The sequence below is a fragment of the Aotus nancymaae genome, unplaced genomic scaffold (assembly GCF_030222135.1).
Source record: "Aotus nancymaae isolate 86718 unplaced genomic scaffold, 86718_ANA_hifiasm-v0.15.2.pri h1tg000062l, whole genome shotgun sequence".
NCBI classification, from domain to species: domain Eukaryota; kingdom Metazoa; phylum Chordata; class Mammalia; order Primates; family Aotidae; genus Aotus; species Aotus nancymaae.
Window position 1 is genome coordinate 25156009 of NW_026988476.1, and position 27486 is coordinate 25183494.

Consider the following 27486-nt stretch of genomic DNA (forward strand, 5'->3'; position numbering starts at 1 on the left):
TTCTAATTCAGGGTCTTCACTAACAATGAAGAACCCAAACAGTTAGGTCTAATGTAAAATGGACCTTATAGGATAATTTATACCTTAATCCAAGTTTATTTCTTTAACAAAGCCTCATTTAAATATATTTTAAAGATCTCACCTGACTGAGAAATTTTCGTTTCCTCTTGTTCTAAGATGTTATTTTGTGAAGGTATATTTTTTTCAGGGCTACTCATCAAAACATCCTGTGATGTAACTGAGGAATTCAATTCCATTCCTTTCACAACATCTGAAATTCCTTCTTTTTTGTTAGTATTAATATCATCTGCTACTCCACCAGCAAGAAGAGGCAAACTCATTCTCTCACTGGGTAAACAATCCATCTTCAAGTTTGTCTTATTTACATCCTAGAAGTAAAAATGGCATTATATTTAATTATCAATTTAATAACTTGGAACAAATTTTAAAAGTCTTGTTGCCATTAGGCATAAGAAAAACAGAAGGATGACGTCCTGGACACAGCCTTAAGAACACTGTAAACCCTACTCTCCTGCTTCTTGAACGACTGGTTCAGATAATATAGAAATAGTATGAATGAAGTCAAGTTTCTCAGCAAGTATCTATACTCTAGCTCAGAGACTGGCGAACATTTTCTGTAAAGAACCAAACAGTAAATAGATTTGTGAGTCACAGGGTCTCTGTCATAAGTACTCAACTCTACCACTGTACTGCAAAAGCAGCCAGACAGAATACATAAACAAATGTGTGGCTGTTACAATAAAATATGACTTGTAAAAATAGGGGCCAAAGTATACTGATTTCTGCTCTAGTTCACTGGTTTCATATTCATCCTGATATGAGTTGAAGAATGCAAAATGACACTATGGTTTTAAACAACCCAAATGTCATTGAAACAAGAACCACCATTCTATATGACTGATTTAGATTTCCAATGGAAATTCTGGGGGTTGTTTATGAAATTACTTTATATAATGTATGAACATATGACATACTGGGCTATCTAACCACATTGGAATTGTACTTACATGGTTTTCTTCAATTAAATCTGGTAATACAGGACATGGAGTATCTTCTACTATGCTGTTCCTAAAGAAGAAAAAAAGTAGCATTACACTCATAATTAAGCATATTGTTATCGTTTCACTTGTGTTTTGAGTCTATCCTTTATGGCAGCAATTAATTTAGGGAATGGATCAAACATGGAGCCTGGTGCAAGATCAGGCCTAATCCAGAAACATTGGTTGTGGACTACAGCTACTGCAGAATATCCTTACAAACTAAATGCATTCTTCCCCAGAAAGCTCCAAGTCTGTTACCATGGTAGTCAGTCAGGCTCAGGTGGGTCCACCAGCAATACTCTGAATCTCAGCCAACCCAAAGCTATGTACTAGAGAAAAGTCAAAAGGAAGGTGACTTCTGGAGACAGAAGCAACAACTCAACTATTTTCTAGCTGAAGTTAGCCATATTTACTTGTTACTTGTTAATCCCTGAGCTGGAGTACAGGTACCTGCTGAAAAACTTGCCTTCAATCATACTATTTCTATAATATTATCTGAACTAACCGTTCAAAAAGCAGGACAGGAGTAGTTACGATGTTCTTAAGCCTGTTGCTTGTTAACAAGTAAATGTAGCTAACTCCAGCTAGACAATCATTGAGTTAGAATACAAGGTAATCTAATCCTGAAGTTCTTAACTTGTATCTTATTACAAATACCTGTCTTGGCCAGGCGCAGTAGCTCACATCTGTAATCCTAGCACTTGGGAGGCCAAGGCGGGCAGATCAGGAAGTGAGGGAGATTGAAACCATCCTGGCTAACATGGTGAAACCCTGTCTCTACTAAAAATACAAAAAATTAGCTGGGTGTGGTGGCATGCGCCTGTAGTCCTAGCAACTTGGAGGCTGAGGCAGGAGAACTGCTTGATCCCAGGAAGCAGAGGTTGCAGTGAGCCAAGATCATGCCACTGCACTATAGCCTGGGAGACAGAGCGAGATTCCACTTAAAAAAAAAAAAAAGAAAGAAAGAACATAAAAGCAAAAAAAAAAAAAAAGAAATATGTCTCCACTTTTTCCAAGTTGCTTTTTATAAAAAAGTATGCTGGGGCCTGGTGCGGTGGCTCACGCCTGTAATCCCAGCACTTTGGGAGGCCGACGTGGGCAGATCACGAAGTCAGGAGTTCCAGACCAGCCTAGCCAACATGGTGAAACGCTGTCTATACTAAAGATACAAAAAATTAGCTGGGCGTGGTGGCACGCGCCTGTAATCCCAGCTACTTGGGAGGCTGAGGCAGGAGAATCACTTGAACCCAGGAGGCAGAGGTTGCAATGAGCCGAGATCCCACCATTGCACTCTAGCCTGTTTGACAGGGCGAGACTCCATCTTAAGAAAAAAAAATTTAAATTAAAAAAAAAGTACTTATGACTCAAATGCAATTATGAATCTTCTCAGCAAATAGTAGACTATAAGATACACAAAGTAAAGTAACTAGCATGTAAGAAATGACAATAAATTAGTATTTTATAATCCATGAATTTCTAGAACACCTAAAATATTTTAGTCTCCATAAAGGCTAAATATACTTATATTAAAAATCAGAAATCTTATTTTACTTCATTTTTGAGATGAAGTCTCACTCCGTCATTCAGGATGGAGTGCAGTTGCACGATCTTAGCTCTGCAACCTCTGCCTCCTGGGTTCAAGTGATTCTCCTGCCTCAGCCTCCTGAGTAGCTGAGATTACAGGCACCCCTGAACACGACTAGCTAATTTTTGTATTTTTTAGTAGAGATGAGGTGTTTCACCATGTTGGCCAGGCTGGTTTCAAACTCCTGACCTCAAGTGATCTGCCCACCTCGGCATCCCAAAGTGCTGGGATTACAGCTGTGAGCATTGCACCTAGCCAAAAATAAGAAATTTTAAAACTCATTGCATGAAATATTTGAGTGTTTAAGAACAAAAACTTTCATTTGCCTTGCCTTTCTTCCTTTTCTCCTTCCCTCCCTTCTTCCTTGATTTATTTATATAACTTCATTTGCTGCGATGCCTGAATAGTCTATGCTGCCTCATCTTCAGATTAGCAATAAGCCCAATAGTCTTCTCTTGGCAGAATACTGTCATTTTATTTTCTACTTGAAGTATCTTTTTCCCATCAGACTTGGTATGCATTTATGTTCCAGTAACAAGGACTGTTTGGGTAACTTTGATGCATTTGTGCAGAGGCAGTACTGTATAGTAAAAGAATGCAGGCAGCATATGGTTGCCCTGAATACAAGCTGAATTTAGGTAAGTTACTAACTTTTCAGGTTTTCTCACTTGAAAAACAAGTATCTAGTACCTCATAGGATTGTTGCGAGAATAAATGAGATGACACTGATAAGAACAGAGAATCGGCTGGGCGTGATAGTTCACGCCTGTAACCCCAGCACTTTGGAAGGCTGATATGGGTGAATTACCTGAAGTCAGGAGTTTGACACCAGCCTGGCCAACATGGTGAAATCCTGTATCTACTAAAAATAGAAAAATTAGTTGGGAATGGTGGTACATGCCTATAGCCTCAGCTACTCAGGATGCTGAGGCAGAAGAATTGCTTGAATCTGGGAGGCGGAGACTGCAGTGAGCTGAGATTGTGCCACTGCACTCCAGCCTGGGCAACAGAGTGAGACTCCACCTCCAAAAAACAAAAACAGAAACAAAACAAAAAAAACCCTAAAAACAAACAAACAAAAAAACCTAGAATCATATCTAGCCCATAATAGTTGTTCAGTACACATTAACTCCCCCTTCAATACACTCTGCCATCTGTCAAGACAACAATCTCAAGGTATTTTCTACAAAGGCTGGTAAAAAGTGTCTATCTCTCAACCACCTTGGGGAAGCATTAGCACTGCTGCTTTGCAGATGATGAAAGTGAAGCTAAAGAGAGTTAATTACTTGCCCTAAAGTTGCATAGCTAGTAAGTCAGTCACAGAGCTCTTCTCAGCTCAGAACTATTGAGCACCAAAGCTGCAGTATGTTTAGCACCGAAGGATACCATGTTGCGTCTTTACTTCTTAGTGGTGCAGAATTTACTTTGCCCATCTAAACATGACCATTTAGTATCCTGAAATCTTAAGCTTTAGTTTTCTCTTTTATAAAAAGGGAGTATTGACTATATGTTGCAGGGTCATTAGGAAATTTAATTAAAAATGTATGTCTGGCACCTTTTACCAGCTTAACAATCTGAAACAATATTTAGTATCAGCAACTGTTAAACTCTTAATAACATGTTTAAAAAATACCTGCTTTCAGGAATATTCAAAAATAAAGTCTTCTTCACATGTTCACTTTTAGTATTCTGAGAATCGGCATTCTCTGGTGATGCAGTTTTTCGTGGAAGGCCCACCTCATTTCTACTCTGAGATACAGCTTTGCTGACAGACTTAGGTGCTCCATGTCTTTGAGAAGGACATTCAGAAGAGACAGAGAGTCCTAGAAGATGAGAGAAATCACCTCAATACCAAATAGTTCTTTCGCTTTTCATTATAACTAGGAATACAGTGCAAATCCTATCAATTAGCCTCTTTCTCCTGTCAAATAATGTCTGTTAAAGACAAATGCCTGGGACTTTCTGATAAAGACAGTATTGAACATCCATATTAGATGCTGTTTCCTTTTGACATCTCACTACTTTGACATGAACAGAGATAATCTATTTTCTTTTTTTCTTTTGAGACAGAGTCGCACTCTGTCACCAAGGCTGGAGTGTAGTGGTGTGAACTCAGCTCACTGCAACCTCTGCCTCCCAGCTTCGAGCAATTCTCCTGTCTCAGCCTCCCCAGAAGCTGGGACTACAGGTGTGTGCCACCACGCCTGGCTAATTTTTGTATTTTTAGTAGAGATGGAGTTTCACCATGTTAGCCAGGCTGGTCTTGAACTCCTGACCTCCATGATCCACCTGCTTCGGACTCCCAAAGTGCTGGGATTATAGGCGTGAGCCACTGTGCCTGGCCTGAACAAAGATAATCTTTTTTTTTTTTTTTTTTTTTTTTAAAGACAGAGTTTCACTACGAAGCAGGTAGGATTACAGGTCTCACCACCACGCCTGGCTAATTTTTTGTATTTTTAGTAGAGACAGGGTTTCACCATTTTGGCCAGGCTGGTCTTGAACTCCTGACCTCAGCCTATTTTCTTCTGAGACAGAGTCAGTGGTGTGAACTCAGCTCACTGCAAGCTCTCTGCCTCCCAGCTTCGAGCAATTCTCCTGTCTCAGCCTCCCCAGAAGCTGGGATTACAGGCATGAGCCACAAGCCCAGTCAGAGATCATCTTAAAAAGCAGAACTCTACAAGGACAAAATAAACTAAATTTAGAGACAGCAACAATCACAAGAACATTTTGGAAGCTCTAATGTAGATTGTTGGGTGGGACTTTACTTAGCAGACTAAAGAAAATAAATTCTAAGCCACCAATTAAGAAAAATGAGAATCAACCCAGTTTCTACCAAATAACCCCTCAAAAGAATTGGTGGCTCCAAGTACCTCTGCAAGTGGAGATGAAAATGGAGCTAAACACAGAAGGACTGGCTCAAAGTCAGTTTAAACAAGTAGAGCTTAGATTCCTTTCCTCATTCTGCAGAGCAGAGTAACTGTCACCACCCACTCCCCATCACCAAAAACAGAAGGGTCTCTGGTTTAGAGGATACGAGACACAGTTGAAAGACAGGGTCCTGCATGGAATAAGGGAAATAAGTGAGTATTTACATATAAAGTGTTGAGACACTTAGCTTTCTTCCCCCACATAGCTCTTGAAAGGCTGGCAGCCAGAATTATACCTTCCAGGAAGCAGATGGAAAGCATATTCTCTGGGGAATCTGAGTAGACTATGAGAAAAGTCTTAAATGCAGTGATGTGTAGGCTCCCAGCATGATGGCCCAGTTAACAGTAGGGCCCCCACAGTAAAGGTCCTACCGAGGTGTACAGAGTTTTCCAGTCAGCTTTTTAGTACCCTATTCTTAACCATGTACAGGCAGTGAGAGATCACCAGATTCCTGAGGACAGCTTCTCAAACAAGAGACACAAACCAAAAACAAACAGATCAAAGTACCCTGAAACAAATACTATAGTGGATGAAAAAAACATAAAAGCTATCATTAATATCCTTAATGATACTGTATTGTCTTATCTTTAATGATATTAATGATATCCATAAATCCATATCATTAATATCATTAAAGACAATATACTTATGAAACAAGTGCAGAATGCTATAAAATTAACATTTGTGGGAATTAAAAACATGATAGCCAGCATGAAAGTTGAGGAAATCTCCAGAAAGTAGAAGAAAACAGTCAGTACAGGAAAGAAAAAATTTAAAAGTCTTCCAGAAGAAAAATATGTTTTCGAAAAGATCAAATCTTGTCAAGAGAGATGGTAACAACAAAAGACTCCAATAAGAATTGAAAAGCAGTTCCTTCTAGAGACTGGCAAATGGAATCAGAAGGGCTTCTTCAGAAACTGCTGTTTTGTAATAAGCCTCATATAAACTATGTGCTCTGTAACTAAAACTCAATTTTAAAAGATCAATTTTTGCCATAAACCTTAATCTCTCTATCTATAAGGACTGAGTTGAGTATGTGCAAGAACAGAGAATGATGAGCTCATAGCTACAAAAACCACTAAGATCCTTGACAAGCAGTAGCATGGGGCCATGTTATTAGCAGTAGTGGAGATGCCTGGGTATCCAGGGAGTGCAGCTGCTTAAAGGAAACAAAAGTGCACAGATTTGATACCTAAGCCGACAAGGAAGTTACAACATTCATGAAGATCACTGTCAATATCAGATAGCAGGTATTAGAGAACAATTTAGGTTTACTTTAACTTCCTGGTCGATATCTATGGCTTATAAATAATATAAATTGAGATATTAAAAACAATCTGTGAAAAATAGCTATTGACAAATACAGTTAGAAAATAATTTAAAAAAATGATTTCCTGAAGTATTAAAAACTGCTTTTGGCTGGATGCGGTGGCTCACACCTGTAATCCCAGCACTTTGGGAGTCCAAGGTGGGTGGATCACCTAAGGTTGAGAGTTTGAGACCAGCCTTGCCAACATGGAGAAACTGTCTCTACTAAAAATACAAAATTAGTGGGCATGGTGGAGCATGACTCTAATCCCAGCTACTCAGGAGGCTGAGGCAGGAGAATCGCTTGAGCCCGGGAGGTAGAGGTTGCAGTGAGCTGAGATCGTGCCATTGCATCACTCCAGCCTGGGCAACAAAAGCGAAACTCCATCTTGAAAAAGAAACAAACTGCTTTTATTGGAATATTTTTAAATTGGAAAATTAGTACATTTACTGCCTTTCAAAAAGATCTGAGTAAAACTTTTAATACGAATGCAAATAAAATCAAACCCACCTTGCATAAACTTCCTTTTATTTTTTAGAGATAGAGTCTTGCTCTGTCACACAGCCTAGAATGATAGGGCATAATCATAGCTTGCTGTAACCTTCACTGCTGTGCTCAAGTGATCCTACTACCCCAGCCTCCCAAGTAGCTGGGACTACAGGCATGTACCGCCAGGCTCAGGTAATTTTTTATTTTTTTTGTAGAGGGGGGATCTCACTAAGTTGCCCAGGCTGGTCTCAAACTCTTAGCTTCAAGTGATCCTCCTGCCTTGGCCTCTCAAAGTACTGGGATTAGAGGCATGACTCAACACACACTGCATGTAAGCTTCATTTTAAAGCACAGATAGAGAAATGTGATAGCTAGATGCTCAAGTTTCCTTTGTATTTTAAATTCTAACCAAACTGCTACCTGACTTAAAGAAAATCACCTTACTTCTTCACGCTTCCATCATTTATCTTACCTCTTGGTAGCCTGTGCCCTTTCTCACAGACTGTAGGGTTACGTAGTAATTACAGATGTGAAATCACTTAGAAAACATAAAAGCAATCTTAGAAGACATATCACACTTCAACTAATCTGATCATACCCACAAAAATGTGATTTATATGTGTTTGTGAGTAAGCATAGTCTATTTTCTAAAAATCACAGAAAAACTTTTATCTCTTCATGTAAAAAGTATTTTTCACCTTATACAAGCCCTCATCCATCCCAAATATTTCTCAAGTAGTCTCAGCAAAAACAAAACAAAGCAAAACAAAAACAAACACTAACCTGGGAATGATTTAACAGGGCTTTCAACTCTGAAAAATCCAGCATCAAACACTATTTTATCAATTTCCTTTGGTATTACAGAGGCTACTGCCTCTGCATGTTCTTCCTGCTTAATTCTCTCTCTCATTGCTTTTTTTATGGCAGCTAGGCGATTTCTAGCTGCAATTCTTCCAGTATCATCCTGTTTTGGTTTACTCTCTATACCTGAGACAACTTTTTTCTGCAAAGAAAAACTGACATATAGTAAAGCTGCCCACTATCATCTTACAAGAAAAACACACCACAGATATACACAAATTCATCACTTAAAAATTTAATTTTTAAAAAGAAAAATAAAGTATACATAAAATATTTCACATTCATCATATTTATCAAGTTCCCAGTATGTGCTAAAAGAGTAAAAAGGTAAAAGACAGAGTTCCTGCCCTCAAGGAGTTTGCCACTTAGTGAAAGAGCTAGGGAAGGACAGTAAGAAGTATCTATGTCCTGTTAAGAGATAAATTTAGGGGGCATCCTTCAGATTATAACCATGATACCCTAAAAAAGAGAAAAAAAAGTAAATAAAAAAAGAAAAACATTAAAAGAAAATAAATAAGGATGACACAAAACCAATCATCAGACACCAGAAAAAGTTGCAGGAAGTAGCACCTATGCTGAAATCACATTTCTTCAAACTAAAAGATGGGGTGAGGCAAGGGGTAAATAGATGTTTCCAAAGCCAGAAATGAAAGAAAGCAACGTGGAGTTGGTGAGAGATAAACAATAGCTAGATTATAACATCACCTGCATGTAACAGTTTTTAAGAAAGTCACAATTTATACAGAGGATGAGGGAATACAGAGTTATTGGTGATTTTTAAGCAGAAGATAACATTATCAAGCTAGTGTTTTAGAAAGATCACTCAGACTAAGGAGTAAGACATGGAAAAAGGTGGACAGATTCAAGAGATATTTAAAAGGTAGAAGTGAGAGAACTTACTGATCTACTGGATGTGTGTGGGGTGGAGGTGGTGAAATAGAGAAAGGAAAGAACCAAAAGAGATATCGAGACTTCTATCTTGAACACCTGGTGGGATGGTAATAGCATTATTTGAGACAGGGCAACACTGGTGTGTGTGGAGATGCAGTCAGTTTGGGATATATTGATTTTTAAATATATTGAGTCATGATATATAGAATTAGAGCTTAGTAAGTATGGTCTGAAATACAGACTTGGGGATCATCATAGGTTGGGTAAGATTGCACAGGAAAATTATGGAAGGAAAGAAGAGAGTAGAGGTAGAAATTCTAAATATCAAAAACATTTAAGGGATAAATGGAAAACAAATATGCAAACATGACTGAAGAATAGGCAAAGAAGTAGAAAGGAAATCAGCAGAATATAATTTCAAAAATAAGAAAGTAAGCTCAGAGGCATGGTGGCTCATGCCTCTAATGTCAGCACTCTGGGAGGCTGAGGCAGGCAGATCACTCGAGGCCAGGAGTTCCAGACCAGCCTGGTCAACATGGCACAACATCGGCTCCACTAAAAATACAAAAAATTAGCTGGGCGTGGTGGCAGATGCCTGTAGTACCAGCTATTTGGGAGGCTGAGGTGGGAGAATTGCTTGAACCTGGGAGGCAGAGGTTGGAGTGAGCCAAGATTGTGCCACTCCACTCTAGCCTGGGCAACAGAGCTAGACCCTGTTTCAAAAAATAAATGAAATACCAAAATAAAAATAAAAATACAAAAAAAAAAATTAGTTGGGTGTGGTGGCACGTGCCTGTAATCCCAGCTACTTGGGACGCTGAGACACAAGAACAGTTTGAACTCGGGAGGCAGAGGTTTCAGTGAGCCGAGATGATGCCACTGTACTTCAGCCTGGGTGACACAGCAAAATTCTATCTCAAAGAAAAAAAAAAACAAAAAAGAAAGAGGCCAGGTGCGGTGGCTCATGCCTGTAATCCCTGCACTTTGGGAGTCAGAGGTGGATGGATTATCTGAGGTCAGGAGTTCGAGACCAGCCTGACTAACATGGTGAAACTCCATCTCTACTAAAAATACAAAAAATTAGCCAGGTGTGGCAGTGCGTGCCTGTAATCCCAGTTACTTGGGAGGCAGGAGAATCGCTTGAACCCAGGAGGTGGAGGTTGCAGTGGGCCAAGTTTGTGCAATACTGCAGAAGAATTAGATTTTTAAATTTATTTTTATTTATTTTTTGTAATGAGGTCTCACTCTGTCACCCAGGCTGGAGTACAGTGGCATGATCTCTGCTCACTGCAACCTCTGCCTCCTGGGTTCAAGGGATTCTCCTACCCAGCCTCCTGAGTAGCTGAGATTACAGGCGCCTACCACCATGCCTCCCTGGCTAATTTTTTATTTTTAGTAGAGACAGGGTTTCACCATGTTAGCCAGGATGGTTTCAAGCTCCTGACCTTGTGATCTGCCCACCTTGGCCTCCCAAAGTGCTGGGATTACAGGTGTGAGCCACCACACCTGATCTAGAAGGGTTAGATTTTAAAATTAAGTGCATAATAACTTAAGCAACTAGTGGACTAATAATCTAGATAACTATTCTAAAATTATAGAGAGGGGAATACTGAATTGCAACGAGTTAGAAAAATAAAGGAACAAAAATTAATAGAGTATAGACAACATTTTAGGATGCTTGTCAGTGACTGGGAAGAAAGAAAAATGGGGGTATACATATAATTAAAGGGAGAAGCAGACACCACAGCTTTGTTTTAATGTAAAGAACAATAAGACACTTAACATGTTTACGGACTGATAGAAGAAAGGGGGGAAGAAACAAAACAGACTGACGGAATGAGGGATTAATAAATAAGAGGTAGTAGGGAGTGGTATTCAAGTATAGTATAAAAAATTAGCTTTATTTGTTGATAATCTTAACAGTAGCCTATAAAGTAGAAGGAGAGAGACACCTGCTGATAACAGGCAGAATTACAAATCTCTATAAGACATAGCCCTGATCTATCTGCATCACTGATATTAATATTTCCAGTACTAAATCCTTAATATGAAATATCCATGGTAGCTTTAATAATGTAGAATCCTTCACTATTTAGTAGTTCTGAAATCCATTCAATTAATTTAATCACTGTCCTCAGGGTCCTTGTTTTGAGACTTTATTAATAAAAAGATTTATTTTGAGACGGAGTTTCGCTATTGACCAGGCTGGAGTGCAATGGCACAATCTTGGCTCACTGCAACCTCTGCCTCCTGAGCTCAAGTGATTCTCCTGCCTCAGTGTCCCGAAAATCTGGGATTACAGGGATGTGCCGCCACTAATTAGTGCTCAGCTAATTTTGTATTTTTAGTAGAGACATAGTTTCTCCATGTTGTCAGGCTGGTCTTGAACTCCCGACTTCAGGTGATCCACCCAACTCGGCCTCTCAAAGTATGGGGATTACAGGCGTGAGTCACTGAGCCTAGCCTAGTAAAATATTTTTGAATAAGGTTTAAAAAAAATACTTTAACAAGTTAAACTCCTAAGATAGAATTCAAGACAGTTTTTATTTGGATTACACAGTATAACAGAATACTTATCTAGACAACCTGAGTTTATAACTACATGCATCTTTATCAAATCATAAAATGGACAATGCTCAGTTTGAAAAGTGTGCACCCAAGCCAAAAACTTTGAATTCAAAAACATTACTAGAAAAATAATTACTAGAAACAGATAAGAACAAAATCTATCATGTTAACAAAGCAACAAGGATAACAGCGTCCATTTCATATGACTGTTTTAAGGATTCACTAATATATATAAAGTACTTGGAATAATATTTGGCACATACTAAGCATTATGTAAATGACCTACCACTATTATTATATCAAAATGTATAAGCACAGTTTAAAGAACGAAACACTCATGTATCCACTATCTGATAATTTAGAAGCCCTCTTGTTACCCCAATTCAATCACAGCCCCTCCTTTCTTCTCTCTAGACATAACTATCCTAAATTTTATGTTGATCAATTTCCTTGCTTTCTTCAAAAGTAGTCAGTACACTGTAATGTACAGACTTAATTTTGCAAAATAACGAGAAACCTAAAGCTAAATGTTTTTAGAACTTAAAAACAAGAAATTAGAAGAATCTGTATTAGAAATTTGGATGTATGTAGAACAGTCCCTTAACTAGAAAAAAAAAAATTCAGATATAAAACCCACATACTTACCCTGAAGACATTTTTGTTTGTATTTTTATTCACATTATTATCGACTTGCCACCCAGATTCCTCAAGTTTGGTCAGATTGTTGAATTTGTGGATTACATCGTCTATCTGTTAATAAAGCACAAGTTTATCAGACTAATGTTAACCATATTTAATTTATAAACTAACGAGCTGAAGATTAAAAAAATTGAGGATGATTCAGAAATGATGAGTTATTAAAATTGGACTGAGTCATTCTCAATTTAGTGTTCCAATCAAGAATTTTTACGGTAAAATTGTTCATTGTTGTCTTTCGTCTTACAAACCTCCAAAATCTCTATAAAGAATCACATATGAATAACTCTCCTGGATTATTTTTGACCAGAATGGTAGAAAAGATATCCTAAATGTTTTTGTTTCTTAAATTACACAATGTGAACACAATCTCTCTCTATATTTTTATTTATCCATTCCTCCACTGAAGGACATCTTGGTTGTTCCCATGTTTTGGCAATTATGAACAAAGCTGCTATACTGCTAAAAACATCCGTGTGCAGGTTTTTATATGGACATGTTTTCAACTCATTTGGAGTGCAATTGCTGGATCGTATGGTAGGAGTATATTTAGTTTTGCAAGCAAATGCCAAACTGTCTTCTAAAGTGGATTTAACATTTTGCATTCCCACAGCCAGTGAATGGAAAGTTCCTATTGCTCCATGCCCTCCCCAGCATTTGGTGCTGGCAGCGTTTTGAATTTTCACTGTTCTAGTAGGTGTGTGGCAGTATCTCTCACTGTTGTTTTGTAGTTCCCTAATGACATATGATGTTGAGCATCTTTTCATATGCTTATTTGCCATCTGTATATCTTCTATAGTAAGGTATCCGTTTAGGTCTTTTGCCCATTTTTAACTGGGTTGTTCATTTCCTTATTGCTGGGTTTTAAGAGCTCTTTGTATCTTCTGGATAATAGTCTTTTATCAGATAATCTTTTGCAAATATGTTCTCCCAGTCTGTGCCTTGTATTTTCATTTTCTTGACACAATCTCATTTTAAAAGATTCAAATATATTTAATAGGATGGAAAGGTAATCTCCGTCCTTCTGACACTTCCAGTCTCCTACAAAGAGTTAGCCATTGTCAACAGTTTGGTACCATGCTTTGAGTCTCCATGCTATACACTTATACACACAAATCCTGTCAGCTTTGCTCTCCCTTAAAAATATGTAAATGTCTCTGGACACTGTGGCACATGCCTATAATCCAAGCTACTTGGGAGGCTGAGGCATGGGGATTGTTTAAACCCAGAAGGTCGAGACTAGCCTGGGCAATAAGGCAAGACCCTATCTCAAAGCAAAAAGAAAAGTAAATGTCAAAGGACTCAGAATTACACTCATGGCCAATTGATTTTCAACAAAGGTGCCAATACAATTCAATGGGGAAAGGACAGTCTTTTCAACAAACAATGCTGGGAGAATTGGGTATCCACAAGCAAAAAGATGAATCTAGATTCACAATCTTATACCACATACAAAAACTAACCAAATGGATCATTGACTTAACTGTAAGTGCTAAAACCATAAGACTGTTAGAAGAAAACACAGGAGAAAATCTTTGTGACTTGTGGTTACATAAGAGTTCTTAGACACGGTGTCAAAATCACAACATAAAAGAAAAAAATCTGGCCAGGTGCAGTGGTGCACTCCTGTAATCCCAGCACTTTGGGAGGCCAAGGTGGGTGGATCACTTGAGGTCAGGAGTTCAACACCAGCCTGGCCAAAAATTCAAAAGATACCATTAAGAGGATTAAAAGTTGAGCTACAAACTCAAAGAATATTTGCAAATATTTCTCATAAGGGACTTTTATCCAGAATACATAAAGAATACTTACAACTCAATTAATAAAGACAAATTTAAAAATGGGTGCAAAAGATTTACATAGACATTTCAGTAGAAGATGATACATGAATGACGAATAAGATCATAAAAAGATACTTAATATCATTACTCATTAGAGAAATTCAAATCAAAACTACAATGAGGTCAGGCATGGTGACACTTGTAATCCTAGCAGTTTGGGAGGCTGAGGAGGGTGGATCGCTTGAGCTCAGGAGTTTAAGAGCAGCCCCTGGGTAACATGGCGAGACCCTACCTCTACAAAAAAATACAAAAAGTAGTCAGTCATGGTGGCACATGCCTGTAGTCTCAGCTACTTGGGAGGCTGAAGCGGGAGGGTCATTTGAGCCTAGGAGGTGGAGGTTGCAGTGAGGCGAGATTGTGCCAATGCACTCCAGCCTGGGTGACAGAGTGAGACCCTGACTCAATAAACAAACAAACAAAAACCAAAAAACCCTACAATGAGGTATCTCACACCTACTAGGATGGCTATGCAATAGGTTCCCCGTTATCTTCAAGGAATCTGTTCGAAGACCCTCAGGGGATGCCTGAAATGCAGATAGTACTGAACTCTATATACATTATGTTTTTTCCTATACATACATACCTATGATAAAGTTTCATTTATAAATTAGGCATAGAGATCAGCAATAATAATCAACAATAAGATAGAACAATTAGAACAGGATTCCATAATAAAAGTTATGTGAATGTGGTCTCTCCTCTCTACCAAATATCTTATTGTACTATACCTGGCGTAACTGTGGCAAAACCACAGAAAGCAAGACCTCTGATAAGGGGGGACTACTATAATAAAAAAGACAGACAATAACAAGTATTAGTGAGGATGTGAAAAATAGAACACTCATACATTGTTGGTGGGAATGTAAAATGGTTTAATCACTTTGGAAAACAGTTTGGGGAATTTCTTAAAAAGTTAAACAGGCCAGGCACAGTGCTCATGCCTGTAATCCCAGCACTTTGGGAAGCCGAGGTGGGCAGATCACAAGGTCAAGAGATCGAGACCATCCTGGCCAACATGGTGAAACCCCATCTCTACTAAGAGTACAAAAAATTAGCCGGGTGTGGTGGTGAGTGCCTGTAATCCCAGCTACTCGGGAGGCTGAGGCAGGAGAATTGCTTGAAACCGGAAAATGGAAGTTGCAGTAAGCCAGGATCGCATCACTGTACTCCAGCCTGGCGATAAAGCGAGACTCTCTCTCAAAAAAAAAAAAAAAAAAAAAAAGTTAAACATAAATTTACAATATGACCTAGCAATATCTAGGTATCTATCCAAGAGAAATTTAAAGATATGTACACACTAAGATTTGTGTGAAAATATTCAGATTATTCATCATCACCAAAAAGTAGCAGCAATCTAAATGTCCATCAACTGTTGAATAGTGATAAGCGATGGAATATCACATACAATGGAATACTACTCAGCAATAAAAAGGCACCAAGTACACGGGGCAAGCTACAATATGCATAAAACTCAAAAACATGGTAAATGAAAGAAGCCAGATGCAAAAGACCACATAATGTATGATTCTACTTATATGAAATACCCCAAAAAAGGAAAATCTCCAGAGACAGTAAGTGGATTAATGGTTGCCTTGGTCTAGGAGTAGAAATGGGGATTGACTGCAAACAGGCAGGAAGAACCTTTTTGTATTGATGAAAATGTTCTGGCCGGGCGTGGTGGCTCACCCCTGTAATCCCAGCACTTTGGGAGGCTGAGGCAGGTGGATCACTTAAGGTCAGGAGTTCAAGACCAGCCTGACCAATATGGTGAAACACCGTCTCTACTAAAAATACAAAATTAGGTGGGCATGGTGCTGCATGACTATAATCCCAGCTACTAGGGAGGCTGAGGCAGGAGAATGGCTTGACACCAGGAGGCAGAGGTAGCAGTGAGCCGAGATCACGCCATTGCACTCCAGTCTGGGCAACAAGAGCGAAACTCCATCTCAAAACAAACAAACAAAAAGTTCTAAACCTGGATTATGGTGATGGTTGCACAATTCTGTAAATTTAATAAAAATGATTGAACTGTTTATTTCAAATGAATAAATTTTATCATATGTAAAAGATAGCTCAACGTAGCTCTTTTGTGTTAGAAAAAAAATGCCCAACCTGAAGTCGCTCCCACTAAGCCAAAGCTGGGAAATGAGCATTAGTCAGGATAATGACTACAGCCCGGGCGCAGTGGCTCATGCCTCTAATCCCAGCACTTTGGGAGGCTGAGGTGGGCAGATAACTTGAGGTCAGGAGTTCGAGACAAGCCTGACCAATATGGTGAAATCTGTCTCTACTAAAAATACAAAAATTAGCCAGGTGTGGTGGCGGGCACCTGTAATCCCAGCTACTCAGGAGGCTGAGGCAGAGAATCACTTGAACCCGGGGAAGCAGAGGTTATGGTGAGCCAAGATGGCGCCACTGTACTCCAGCCTGGGTGACAGAGCGAGAATCCATCTCAAAAAAAAAAAAAAAACAAAAAAAGATAATGACTATAAACAATGTATACATATCATACCTTCAAATCCACAACTTATAATGATACAAAACCCCCACAGAATCAATTGGTCAGACTTGAAGAGTGTTAGTGAACCAACTATTAAATATATAAAAACTAGTAAATATATAAAAACTGATCAGAAAGTAATGCTTGCACTGTTATGACTACATAAACACTATTCACATCTGGGCCATACAGCTGCTGAGATTCTGTTTCCTTCCTCACAACGTTTTCTTTAGACTTAATATTGGTTTTTTTTGTTTGTTTGCTCAGGGTTTTGGCTTGGTTTTTTGAGACAGGGCCTCACCTCTTTCTGGGAATGGAGCCCACTCTCCTCTTTTCTTGGGCAACTCCCTCATCTTTATGAGAGACATTCTCAGTTTCCTGAGAAAGGGTACGTGGAAGAAGGTGAATGAGATCTTGGGTGTCTGAAAAGGACCTTTCCACCCTCACACTTGATTGGTTTGGTACAGAACTCCGGATTGGAAGTTAAATTCCCTCACAATTTTCAGGGTATTGTTCTAGCTCATAATATTGCTGCTGAGAGATTAAGGTGATTCTAACCCTTTATGCTACATATAAAATTTATTTTCTTTCCCTGGATGCTACCCTCTTCATCCCAAGAGTTATACGACGGTATTTAATGATGTAAGTTGCTGTGGGTCTACTCTGATTCTCAGTGCTAAGCACTCAATAGGCTCCTTTATTGTTCACTTGCTCCTTAATTTCTTTTTCTGTTCTCTTTTTCTGGAATTGCTATTATTTGGCTATTATATTTTATGGACTGGCCCATATAATTTTCTTATCTAATCTCTTCTGTCTTACAGTTTGTACTACAGGCATGTACCACCATGCCTGGCTAAGTATATTTTCTGTAGAGATGGGCTCTCACTGTTGCACAGGCTGGTCTTGAACTCCTGGGCTCAAATGGTTCTCCCACCTCAGCCTCCCAAAGTGCTAGGGTATCAGGCTTGAGCCACTGTGCCTAGCTGAGATTTCCTTAACTTCATATTCTACCTATTGTATCTTACATTTCTGTTCTCATATTGCTTAACTTCAAAGAGCTATTGTTCTCTGAATGTTCTTTTTTTAATAGGTACTTTTATTTGACAGATGAAATGTCCGGTCTCTTTGAGAATATTAATACTTGCATTTAAAAGTCCATCCAAATAGCTTTCTTCCTACATGTCTGCTTTGGCCTTTTTCTTCTAGGTTTAAAGCTTTCTTTCTTTTCTTTTTTTGGAGACGGAGTTTTGTTCGTTTCCCAGGCTGGAGTGCAATGGCGTGAACTTGGCTCACTGCAACCTCTGCCTCCTGGGTTCAAGTGATTCTCCTGCCTCAGCCTCCCAAGTAGCTGGGATTACAGGCATGCACCACCATGCCCAGCTAATTTTATATTTTTATAGAGACGAGGTTTCTCCAGGTTGGTCAGGTTCGTCTCAAACTCCCGACCTCAAGTGATCTGCCCGCCTCAGCCTCCCAAAGTGCTGGGATTACAGGCGTGAGCCACCATGCCCAGCTAGGTTTGAAGCTTTCTTCAATGTCTATTGTTGGCTGTTGGTTCTTAAAATGCTATTTTATATGCTTATTTCTAAAGCAAGTTCAAAAAGCTAGAGTCACCTTCCCCCATACCTTTATTGTTCTTCCGAGTGATTTCTTCTATCATAGCACTTTCTACATTAGAGTTATATTTTGTATCTCAGTCACTAATCAAACTACAAATTCCTCTGGGACAGGGAACACACCCTTTTATCAACTCCTAATACGATGCCGTAGACACAACAGGAACTCAGTAACTGCTAGCTGAACTCAACTACCAAAAGCCAGTTGACTCATTTCTCATAGGTCAAATCATTATAGTCTATTCAAGAGTTGAAAATAATCTCAGTTTTCAACCCACAAAGAAATTATCCTGACAATATGTGGGAGAAGAGGACATCAGCCATAAAATTTAGATTGTGTTTTATAGTTTATAAAGGTGCTTTATAACATCTAATTTATATTACAGGTACCTAAGCAGCTAATATTACCCCATTTTACTCCTGCTACTTAAAAAAAAAGTCCAAAGTTAATATATTTGAAATATTTAACCACATACCTGAAAACTAACCATATCCCAAAATCCATCCAGATCTGTACAGGTAGTCTCCTTTATACCTTGTTTATATTCGCAATCATTAATTAGTCCTTCAAACTGTTCGAACCTTTCCTTCATGAGGAGTCTTGTTTGCCCAACTGTTGTGCGAATAAGATCTTTAGCTGAAGGAAATAAGAGGTTTTTTAAAAGTAAAGGACAAAACAGACATTCATTGCAAGTCAGCCCACCAGTAAGACTTCACTCCAAATATCCTAGGACTTACAGATTGTTAAAGCAAAACAAAAAATATCTACCACAAAACTTTGTCATACAAATACTGAGTATTAACTATTTGCTTCTATTCCTGCTCAAAATTAACAATATTCACTCTCATACCTATTGCTATATACTAAATAACATTCTCCCTCTCCTTGTACTTTATAAGAACTCTCTGTCAGCTGAATGTAGTGGCTCACGCCTGTACTCAGCATTTTGGGAGGCCTAGGTGAGTGGATCACCTGAGGCCAGGAGTTTGAGACCAGCCTGGCCAACCTGGTGAAACTCTGTCTCTACTAAAAATATAAAAAATAGCTGGGCATGGTGGCAGGTGACTATAATCCCAGCTACTCAGGAGGCTGAGGCAGGAGAATCACTTGAACCCAGGAGGTGGAGGTTGCAGTGAGCCAAAATCATGCCACTGCACTCCAGCCTGGGCAAAAAGAGCAAGACTCTGTCTTAGAAATAAGTAAGTAAATAACACAACTCATTGCAAATAATTATCTAAGAAGGACCTCATACTGACAGAATATAATTTTTTCTAACAACTTCCCCAAGTAAGTCAGATTTAAAAACTTTTCAGAAAATCTTTTCCATATTTATTTAAGCAATTTTCTTTTTCTTTTTTGTTTTGAGACAGACTCTCGCTCTGTCACCCAGGCTGGAGTGCAGTCGTGCAATCTCGGCTCACTGCAACCTCTGCCTCCTAGGTTCAAGTGATTCCCCTGCCTCAGCCTCCCAAGTAGCTGGGACTACAGGCATGTGATACCATGCCCAGCTAATTTTTTGTATTTTTAGTAGAAATGGGGTTTTGCCATGTTAGCCAGGATGATCTCAATCTCCTAACCTCGTGATATGCCCGCCTAGGTCTCCCAAAGTGCTGGGATTACAGGTGTGAGCCACTGTGCCCAGCAATTTAGGTAATTTTCATTCAGAATATATTTTTGTACAAATAATAACAGATGTTGACATCACCCATGAAGTCATATCAAAAAAGCCAATAATATTCACTGTTATTTGCTTGGTTAGAAAAATGTCTAAGTTAAAGGAATGACAGTCAATATTCTAATTACTTACATCTTTTTAAGTTATATACCACTTTAGCACACGGATATTAGGGAATATATATTGAGATAAAAAAAATTCTTGCTTTACTGTAGACATCAGGTTAAAAAAGAAAAATTCTTGCTACTTTGAATAATAATGAAAATATAAAGTTAGGCAATGCTATATTTTTATGTTTCAGAGAAACATAGCCATAATAAAAGAAGCAAAGCAAAGACAAAAAATATAAATGTTCCCTCACCATCATCTGGAATGTCCAAGTCAAGCTTCCTGTCCCACTTCAGGCAATGTGAAGTTAATTTCTCAGTTTCTGACTGGAGGATATTTCTAAAATTATGACATACATTTCAGTTCTACAAGTGATTTTCACACTAGTATCTAGGTATTAGCTAATATTATAATATATAATATTAGGAAGTTATAAAAGGTAGGCACAATATTAATTTCCCAAAGTTGATACTGATTTATAAACCATGATATATTAAAATCCATAAATACAAGTTGATACCTTGTGTATATACATCCTTTTCTACACCTGAAACTTATGTGGATGGATAATGCCAAGAACCTATTTTTTAAGCTAACATTTCTAGTTTGTTCTGTTCTTATTCAGAGGTTGATCAAAGTCAGACATTCCTAAACATGCATTAGATTCTCTGCATTGTCCATGAAACTAAAGCCAACTCAACTGTCAAGAGTAAATTAAAGCAAAAAACTGTTAAGTCCAGAATTACAGTGATAGGGCCTCACAGATTCTAATTATTAGGCTTTGCTTGCTTAAAGGTAGTGGTTCTCACTGGGCCAATTTTGCCCCCCTCTAGGGAACATTTGGTGATGTTTGGAAATATTTTTCATTGTCATGACTGGAGGAGTGCTATTGGCCATGGATGCCACAAAACATCCTACAGTGTATAGGATATACACCCACAACAAGTATACAATCTAAAATGTCAATAGTATCAAGGTTGAGAAATCCAGGCCTAAAAAAAGTTTAATCTGTGTCTATGTGAAAAGTATCCTAGCATGCAGAGAAACTGGAATCCTTGTACACTGTTGGTAGAAATGTAAAATGGCAAAGCCACTATAGAAAACAGTATGGTAGCTCCTAAAAATTAAAAATAGACTTGCCATATGACTCAGCAATTCTACTTCTGGGTATATACCCAAAATAATTTAGAAGGGTCTCAAAGAGGTATTTGTACACCCATGTTCATAGCTGTTCACAACAGTTAAAACATGGAAGCAACCCAAGTGTCCATGACAGACAAATGATAAGTAAAATGTGGTATATACATACAATGAAATATTATTCAGCCTTGAAAAGGAAAGTTTGACACATGCTACAATAATGAATGATCCTTGAGGACATTATGCTAAGTGAAATAATCCAGTAACAAAAAGACAAATACTACATAATTCTACTTATATAAGATACTTAGAGGAGTCAAAAATCATAGAGACAAAAAGTAGAATGGTATTTACTAGGGGCTGGGGGAGGGAGGAATGGTGAATTATTGTTTAGTAGGTACAGAGTTTCAGTTTTACAATGAAAAGTTATGGAGATGGATGGCAGTGATGGTTATACAACATTATTAATATATTTAATAGCATTAAACTGTACACTGAAATGATTAAGATGGTAAATTTTGTAGATATTTTACATAAATCTACAAACTTGAAAAAAAAAAAAAAACTCTCCAAACCCAGAGATTAAAAACAACTCAACAAAAAATCAAAAGTTATCTTAGCAGGAAAAACTGAAGAAAGACTTTGTTTCTTTTTTTCTTTTCTGAGATAGTTTTGCTCTTCTTGCCCAGGTCGGGGTACAATGGCATGATTTCAGCTCAATGCAACCTCTGCCTCCCAGGTTAAAGCAATTCTCCTGCCTCAGCCTCCCAAATAGCTGGGATTATAGGCACCCACCACCCCACCCGGCCAATTTGTGTATTTTAATAGAGGTGGGGTTTCACCATGTGGCCAGGCTGGTCTTGACTCCTGACCTCAGGTGATCTGCCTGCCTCAGCCTCCCAAAGTGCTGGGAGATTATAGGCATAAGCCACCACGCTTGCCCAATTTTCTTAAAAAAAAAAAAAAAAAAAAAATTTAGAGCCAGGAGCTGTAGCTCACATTTGTAATTCCAACCAGCACTTTGGGAAGCCAAGGCAAGTGGATCACTTGAGCCCAGGAGTTCCAGACCAGCCTGGAAAACATGGTGAAAACCAATCTCTACTAAAAAAGAAAAAATACAAAAACAATTACCCGGGCGTGGTGGCATCCGCCTGTTATCAAAGAAAATAATTAAAATTTAAAAGATAAATGAAAATCACCTAACGTCAGTTTACCCCCACTATATTAAGGTTAAAAAATTTTAGTTTTAGTTTTAAATGTCTAGATATTAATATAAAATTCTTACACTAGAAACCAACAGACATAGACCCAGCTCCTCAGGAGGCTGAAGTAGGAGGTTGGGAGTTCAAGGCTGCAGTGAGCTAAGATTGAGATACTGCACTCCAGCCTGGGTGACAGAGACCCTGTCTCAAAAAAAAAAAAACAAAAACCAAACCAAAACAAAAAACTTGAGTTGTTTATATTCAACAACACAGCATGACGATTAATGAATGAGAAAGCAGAAACGGTTTAGCTCTGACATTATCTAGTTGGTCAGATATCTCAATAACTTAGTTGAACAACACAATGGATTTAGCTACCTCTAAAATCCCTTATAATGCTAAAATCCAGTGCCCTAAAAAAGAAATTAAGCTGGATGCAATGGCTCATGTCTGTAATCATAACAGTTTGGGAGGCTGAGGCAAAAGAATCACTTAAGCCTGTGAGTTCAAGACCAGCCTGGGCAATATGGTAAGACCCTGTCTCTACGAAAAAATAAAAAACAAAATTAGCTGCCCACTGGTAGGAGGATGGCTTGAGCTCAGGACGCGCAGGCTGCAGTGAGCTGAGATCATGCCACTGTATTCCAGCCTAGGAAACAGAGTGCAGCCATTTCAAATAAATAAATAAATAAACAAAATAAAATAAAGTCATTCTCAAAAAAGATACGTACAATACAACAAATGAATAGTAAAAATATAGTGAGATACTTCTCATCTATTTGATTTGCAAACAGAATAGTGTGTATTGTATGCTATTGTCTGTATTTTTAAAAAAGAAAAATTGTGTATGTTTGTATTTGTCTACATGCATTAACTATCCATGGAAGTATTCACAAGAAATGAGTAACACTGGCCTTCATTAAAGGTTCAAATTATGCAGTTGGGACACAGTGCTGAGAAGGAGACTTCTCACTTGTACCTTTTGAATTAGGAACCACACGAATGTACTAGTTATCAAAAAAAAGAATTAAAATTTAAAAGATAAGAGAAAATCACCTAACGTCAGATTTCCTCCCACTGTATGAAGGTTAAAAATTTTCAGTTTGGGTTTTACATGTCTAGATATTAATACAAAATTCTTACACTAGAAACAGACAGACATACCTGAAATATGGCACATCATGGTAGGGCTGAGATATTTGACCTTCATTTGTTTCAAGTGATGAGACTTCTTTTATTGGAAGGTCATTTGAATCTTTAGTGGTAGCTTCATTTTTATTTAAAACATGTTCTATAAAGAAAGTCTTAACATATAAATTTCAAAGCAACAATTCCTAAAATGACAGCCCCTAAAAAGAACTTTTAAAAATCCTTCAATTTTTTTCCATGTTTAATTTTAAAATTTTATTTCTGTCTCAATGACTTCATTCACATTTCCCCTAAAGTAGCTCTGAATATTTTTTTCTTTAAATTTACATTTATTTCCCCTTTTCTCTGTATTCTTCACTCCAATTCTGTCTTCAGATATCTTTACCCATGCCTTCCCGTTTTTTCTGACAGTGAGTTCATATATGACCCTTAGTTCATATCCGCAAATGATACGGTGAAAAAGGGCTCTAAACTAATCTGACAATTAATAATCCAGAAAAGTAAAAATTTAAATTACTATACCTGAAAGTAAAAGATGTTTTGTATTATTAATAACATTAGTCTAAAAAATAAATACATTAAATTAATAAATAAATACATTAATTAAATACTATACCTTCATGACCAACAGTCAGAGGACCCAAAGGACATTGCAGTTTATTTGAATCCTGCTGCACTGTCTTGGTAGAGTAAGTTTTACATTTTTGTGCCAAAATTTCTTTTGTTGCTTCTTGAGACTTATCACTAAAAACAATAGCAAAAATATACTTCATGAAACATGAACTCTATATATCTAATTTAAGGGGTTTCAAAGTTGTGTCACTTTTTATAAATCTGGGCTAAAAAAGAAATTCTTCTTTTTTTAAAAAATGTGCATTCTGGAGGGGAGAAAATTTAAACACCTATAGTGTGAATGTCCATCTTTACTAATTAAGTGTAATGAGATTCAAATATTTTGAAGACTTTTTTTTTTTTTTTTTTTTTGAGACAGAGTCTTGCCCTTTTGCCCAGGCTGGAGTGCAATGGCCCGATCTCTGGCTCACTGCAACCTCCACCTCCTGGGTTCAAGCAATTCTCCAGCCTCAGTCATCCAGAGTAGCTGGGATTACAGGCAAGTGCCACCGTGCCCGGCTAATTTTTTATATCTTCAGCAGAGACAAGGTTTCACCATGTTGCACCAGGGTGGTCTTGAACTCCTGACCTGAGGTGATCCGCCTGCCTCAGCCTCCCAAAGTGCTCGGATTACAGGCGTGAACCGCCGCGACTAGTGATTTTGAAGATTTTTTAAAATTTTTATTTATTTACTTTTTTTGGTGCCATGACTCGGATGAAGATTTCTTAACAGAACATAAACACTTAATAGTCTTAGATGCTGCTGAGCAGTTTCTAGTATATTTGCTGCCAGCCAGTATTTGCAAAACGATCTTGCCTTTTCTTTTAAAGGTTCCAACTGATTTTTCCTTTGTTTTACAAATTAATCATTTTTGTCTCCAGAAGCAGTTTTTCTAAATACTGAGCCAGAAAAAAATGAGGAAAAAGTCTTATCTGAGCTACAGTATTATAACAATTTTCTTATTTTGAAAAATGTTATTTTGTTACGTCACTTATTAAAAACAAAAAAACCCCAAATTGTATAGTGAAAATAACAATGCATAGGAAATATAGAAACTGTCAAGTACATTATTGTACCTTCTGAAGAATTTTTTAAAAGAAAAAAATTTCATGGTTCATAACTAACATAGTTCAATAGCTAAATAACTTTTTAAGAGCACAGGCTAAATATAAGAAAGGCATTTATTACCCATCTTAGCAAAGGACTTATTAATATTACATTCTTACACTTCTGTTTTTGAAGGAGTCCAGGTGTAACTGGGTGTCAAAAAAGCATTGGCACTTCTGGGAGTCATAGGTGTTACTTGATAGGTCTTGAGACCACCCAGTGGCTGAAATGTAAAATCTTTAGGTGCGAAGGAATTCTTCCCTTTCATTTTTGCAGAATGTATTTCAGGTAAGTTTTCCATTTTTGATAAGACTCCATCTGGATCCATTCCATTTGTTGCACTAGTTTGTGAATCCAAAGTATTTTCTTCACTATCGACTTTACAAGAAATACCCTAGGATGTGAGTTGACAAAGTAAGATTTCTCTCTTCTGAGGATATATTCAACCAATTTTTATATGTCTGAAAACATGACGACTGAAATATATGTACTACGTACATAATTTGAGAGACAAAAACAGATACAATTAAGTATATACATGGAATCAGAAGACTGGTTACGCTAAACCATTGCTATTCCCCAGGAATAAAGAGAACCAATTCTTACTAAAAGACTAATGTCGGCCAGGCGCGGTGGCTCACGCCTGTAATCCAAGCACTTTGGAGGCCAAGGCGGGCAGATCACCTGAGGTCGGGAGTTCAAGACCAGCCTGACCAACATGGTGAAACCACTTTTAAAAAAAAAAAGAAAAAAGAAAAGAAAAAAAAGACTAATATCTTTTAGAAATTACAACAAATTAAAAGATAATGGAAAATTAATATGGTAAAACTTATTCAACAAACATAGACCTTTTTACTTAAATTATGTTGATAATTACAATGGTTTAATATAAAAAATCTAACATTATGGAATGACTATTGTTAAGGACCAAATCCTTTACTTAAATAACCTTAGTTTATAAGTAACTTTACCACAAGAGCAATACTTTTCAATGTGACACAAAAGATTAACCATAAAAAATACAAAGCATATTTACTATTTCAAGTCAACTTGTTACTTGGTATTTAAATATAATTTCTAGAGGTTTCTAGGCTTCTGATTTTTTTTTTTTGAGACGGAGTTTTGCTCTTGTTACCTAGGCTGGAGTGCAGTGGCGTGATCTCAGCTCACTGCAACCTCCGCCTCCTGGGTTCAAGCAATTCTTCTGCCTCAGCCTCCTGAGTAACTGGGATTACAGGCATGCGCCACCGTGCCCAGCTAATTTTTTGTATTTTTAGTAGAGACAGGGTTTCACCATGTTGACCAGGATGGTCTCGATCTCTTGACCTCGTAATCCACCTGCCTCGGCCTCCCAAAGGCTGGGATTACAGGCGTGAGCCACTGCGTCCGGCCAGCTTCTGATTTTTAATAAGATTATGAATTCAAACCCAGGTATTTCAACCTGGACAAAAGTTTAAGTAGTAACACTGTTGAGGCTAGCATGGCAGTCAAAGCAAAAATTAGTGATAACCCTTAAGGGTAAAATAAATCTGAAGGGAGGACCTATAAGGTCCAGCTGCTTTATCTTCGAAGATTCATTGTATGTTTCCTTTCTTGATCTGTGTTTGATTTTTTACTAAGAATCTAGCTAGGTTACTTAATCTTTGTTATTTTTTTTTTAATTAAGAAATTACACTGGTGGGGAGCAGTGGCTCATGCCTGTAATCCTAGCACTTTGAGAGGCCAAGGCAGGTGGGTCACCTGAGGACAGGAGCTCAAGACTACCCTGGGCAACATGGTGAAATGCCATCTCTACCAAAAATACAAAAGTCAGATGGGTGTAGTGGCACGCAGCTATAATCCCAGCTACTCGGGAGGCACAGGCAGGAGAATCACTTCAACCCCGGAAGTGGAGGCTGCAGTGAGCTGAGATGGCACCATTGCACTCCAGCCTGGGCAGCAGAGTGAGACTCTGTCTCAAAAAAAAAAAAAAAGAAATTATACCATAGATTTATAAGCCAAGGGGTCCTCAAATGGGGCATATTTTTTTGAAGACCTTATTAGAAACCATTGCAGATGCTGGCAGAAATTTTAGTTTATTTAATTCTTACAACTACTCTATGTAGGTATTCCATGTTAGGAATAAGAAAACAAACTCATAAATTAC

At 37.9% G+C, this 27486-nt stretch overlaps 1 protein-coding gene across 4 annotated transcripts in view; it reads right to left on the bottom strand.

Moving 5' to 3' along the window:
• Positions 1-27486, bottom strand: part of DLGAP5 (DLG associated protein 5) — a 45084-nt gene that overhangs the window by 3736 nt on the left and 13862 nt on the right. For 2 of the 4 annotated variants that reach the window (XM_064365886.1, XM_064365887.1), the window contains exons 8-18: positions 25460-25734; positions 24237-24364; positions 23636-23762; positions 20383-20468; positions 18822-18982; positions 12338-12442; positions 8156-8375; positions 4280-4469; positions 3455-3508; positions 1029-1089; positions 143-389 (exon numbers count right to left, since the gene is read on the bottom strand). In XM_064365886.1, the coding sequence (XP_064221956.1) occupies positions 143-389; positions 1029-1089; positions 3455-3508; positions 4280-4469; positions 8156-8375; positions 12338-12442; positions 18822-18982; positions 20383-20468; positions 23636-23762; positions 24237-24364; positions 25460-25734 (1654 nt within the window). The remainder of the gene's footprint in view (positions 1-142; positions 390-1028; positions 1090-3454; positions 3509-4279; positions 4470-8155; positions 8376-12337; positions 12443-18821; positions 18983-20382; positions 20469-23635; positions 23763-24236; positions 24365-25459; positions 25735-27486) is intronic. The other 2 variants (XM_012451004.2, XM_064365888.1) reach the window with 1 other exon arrangement.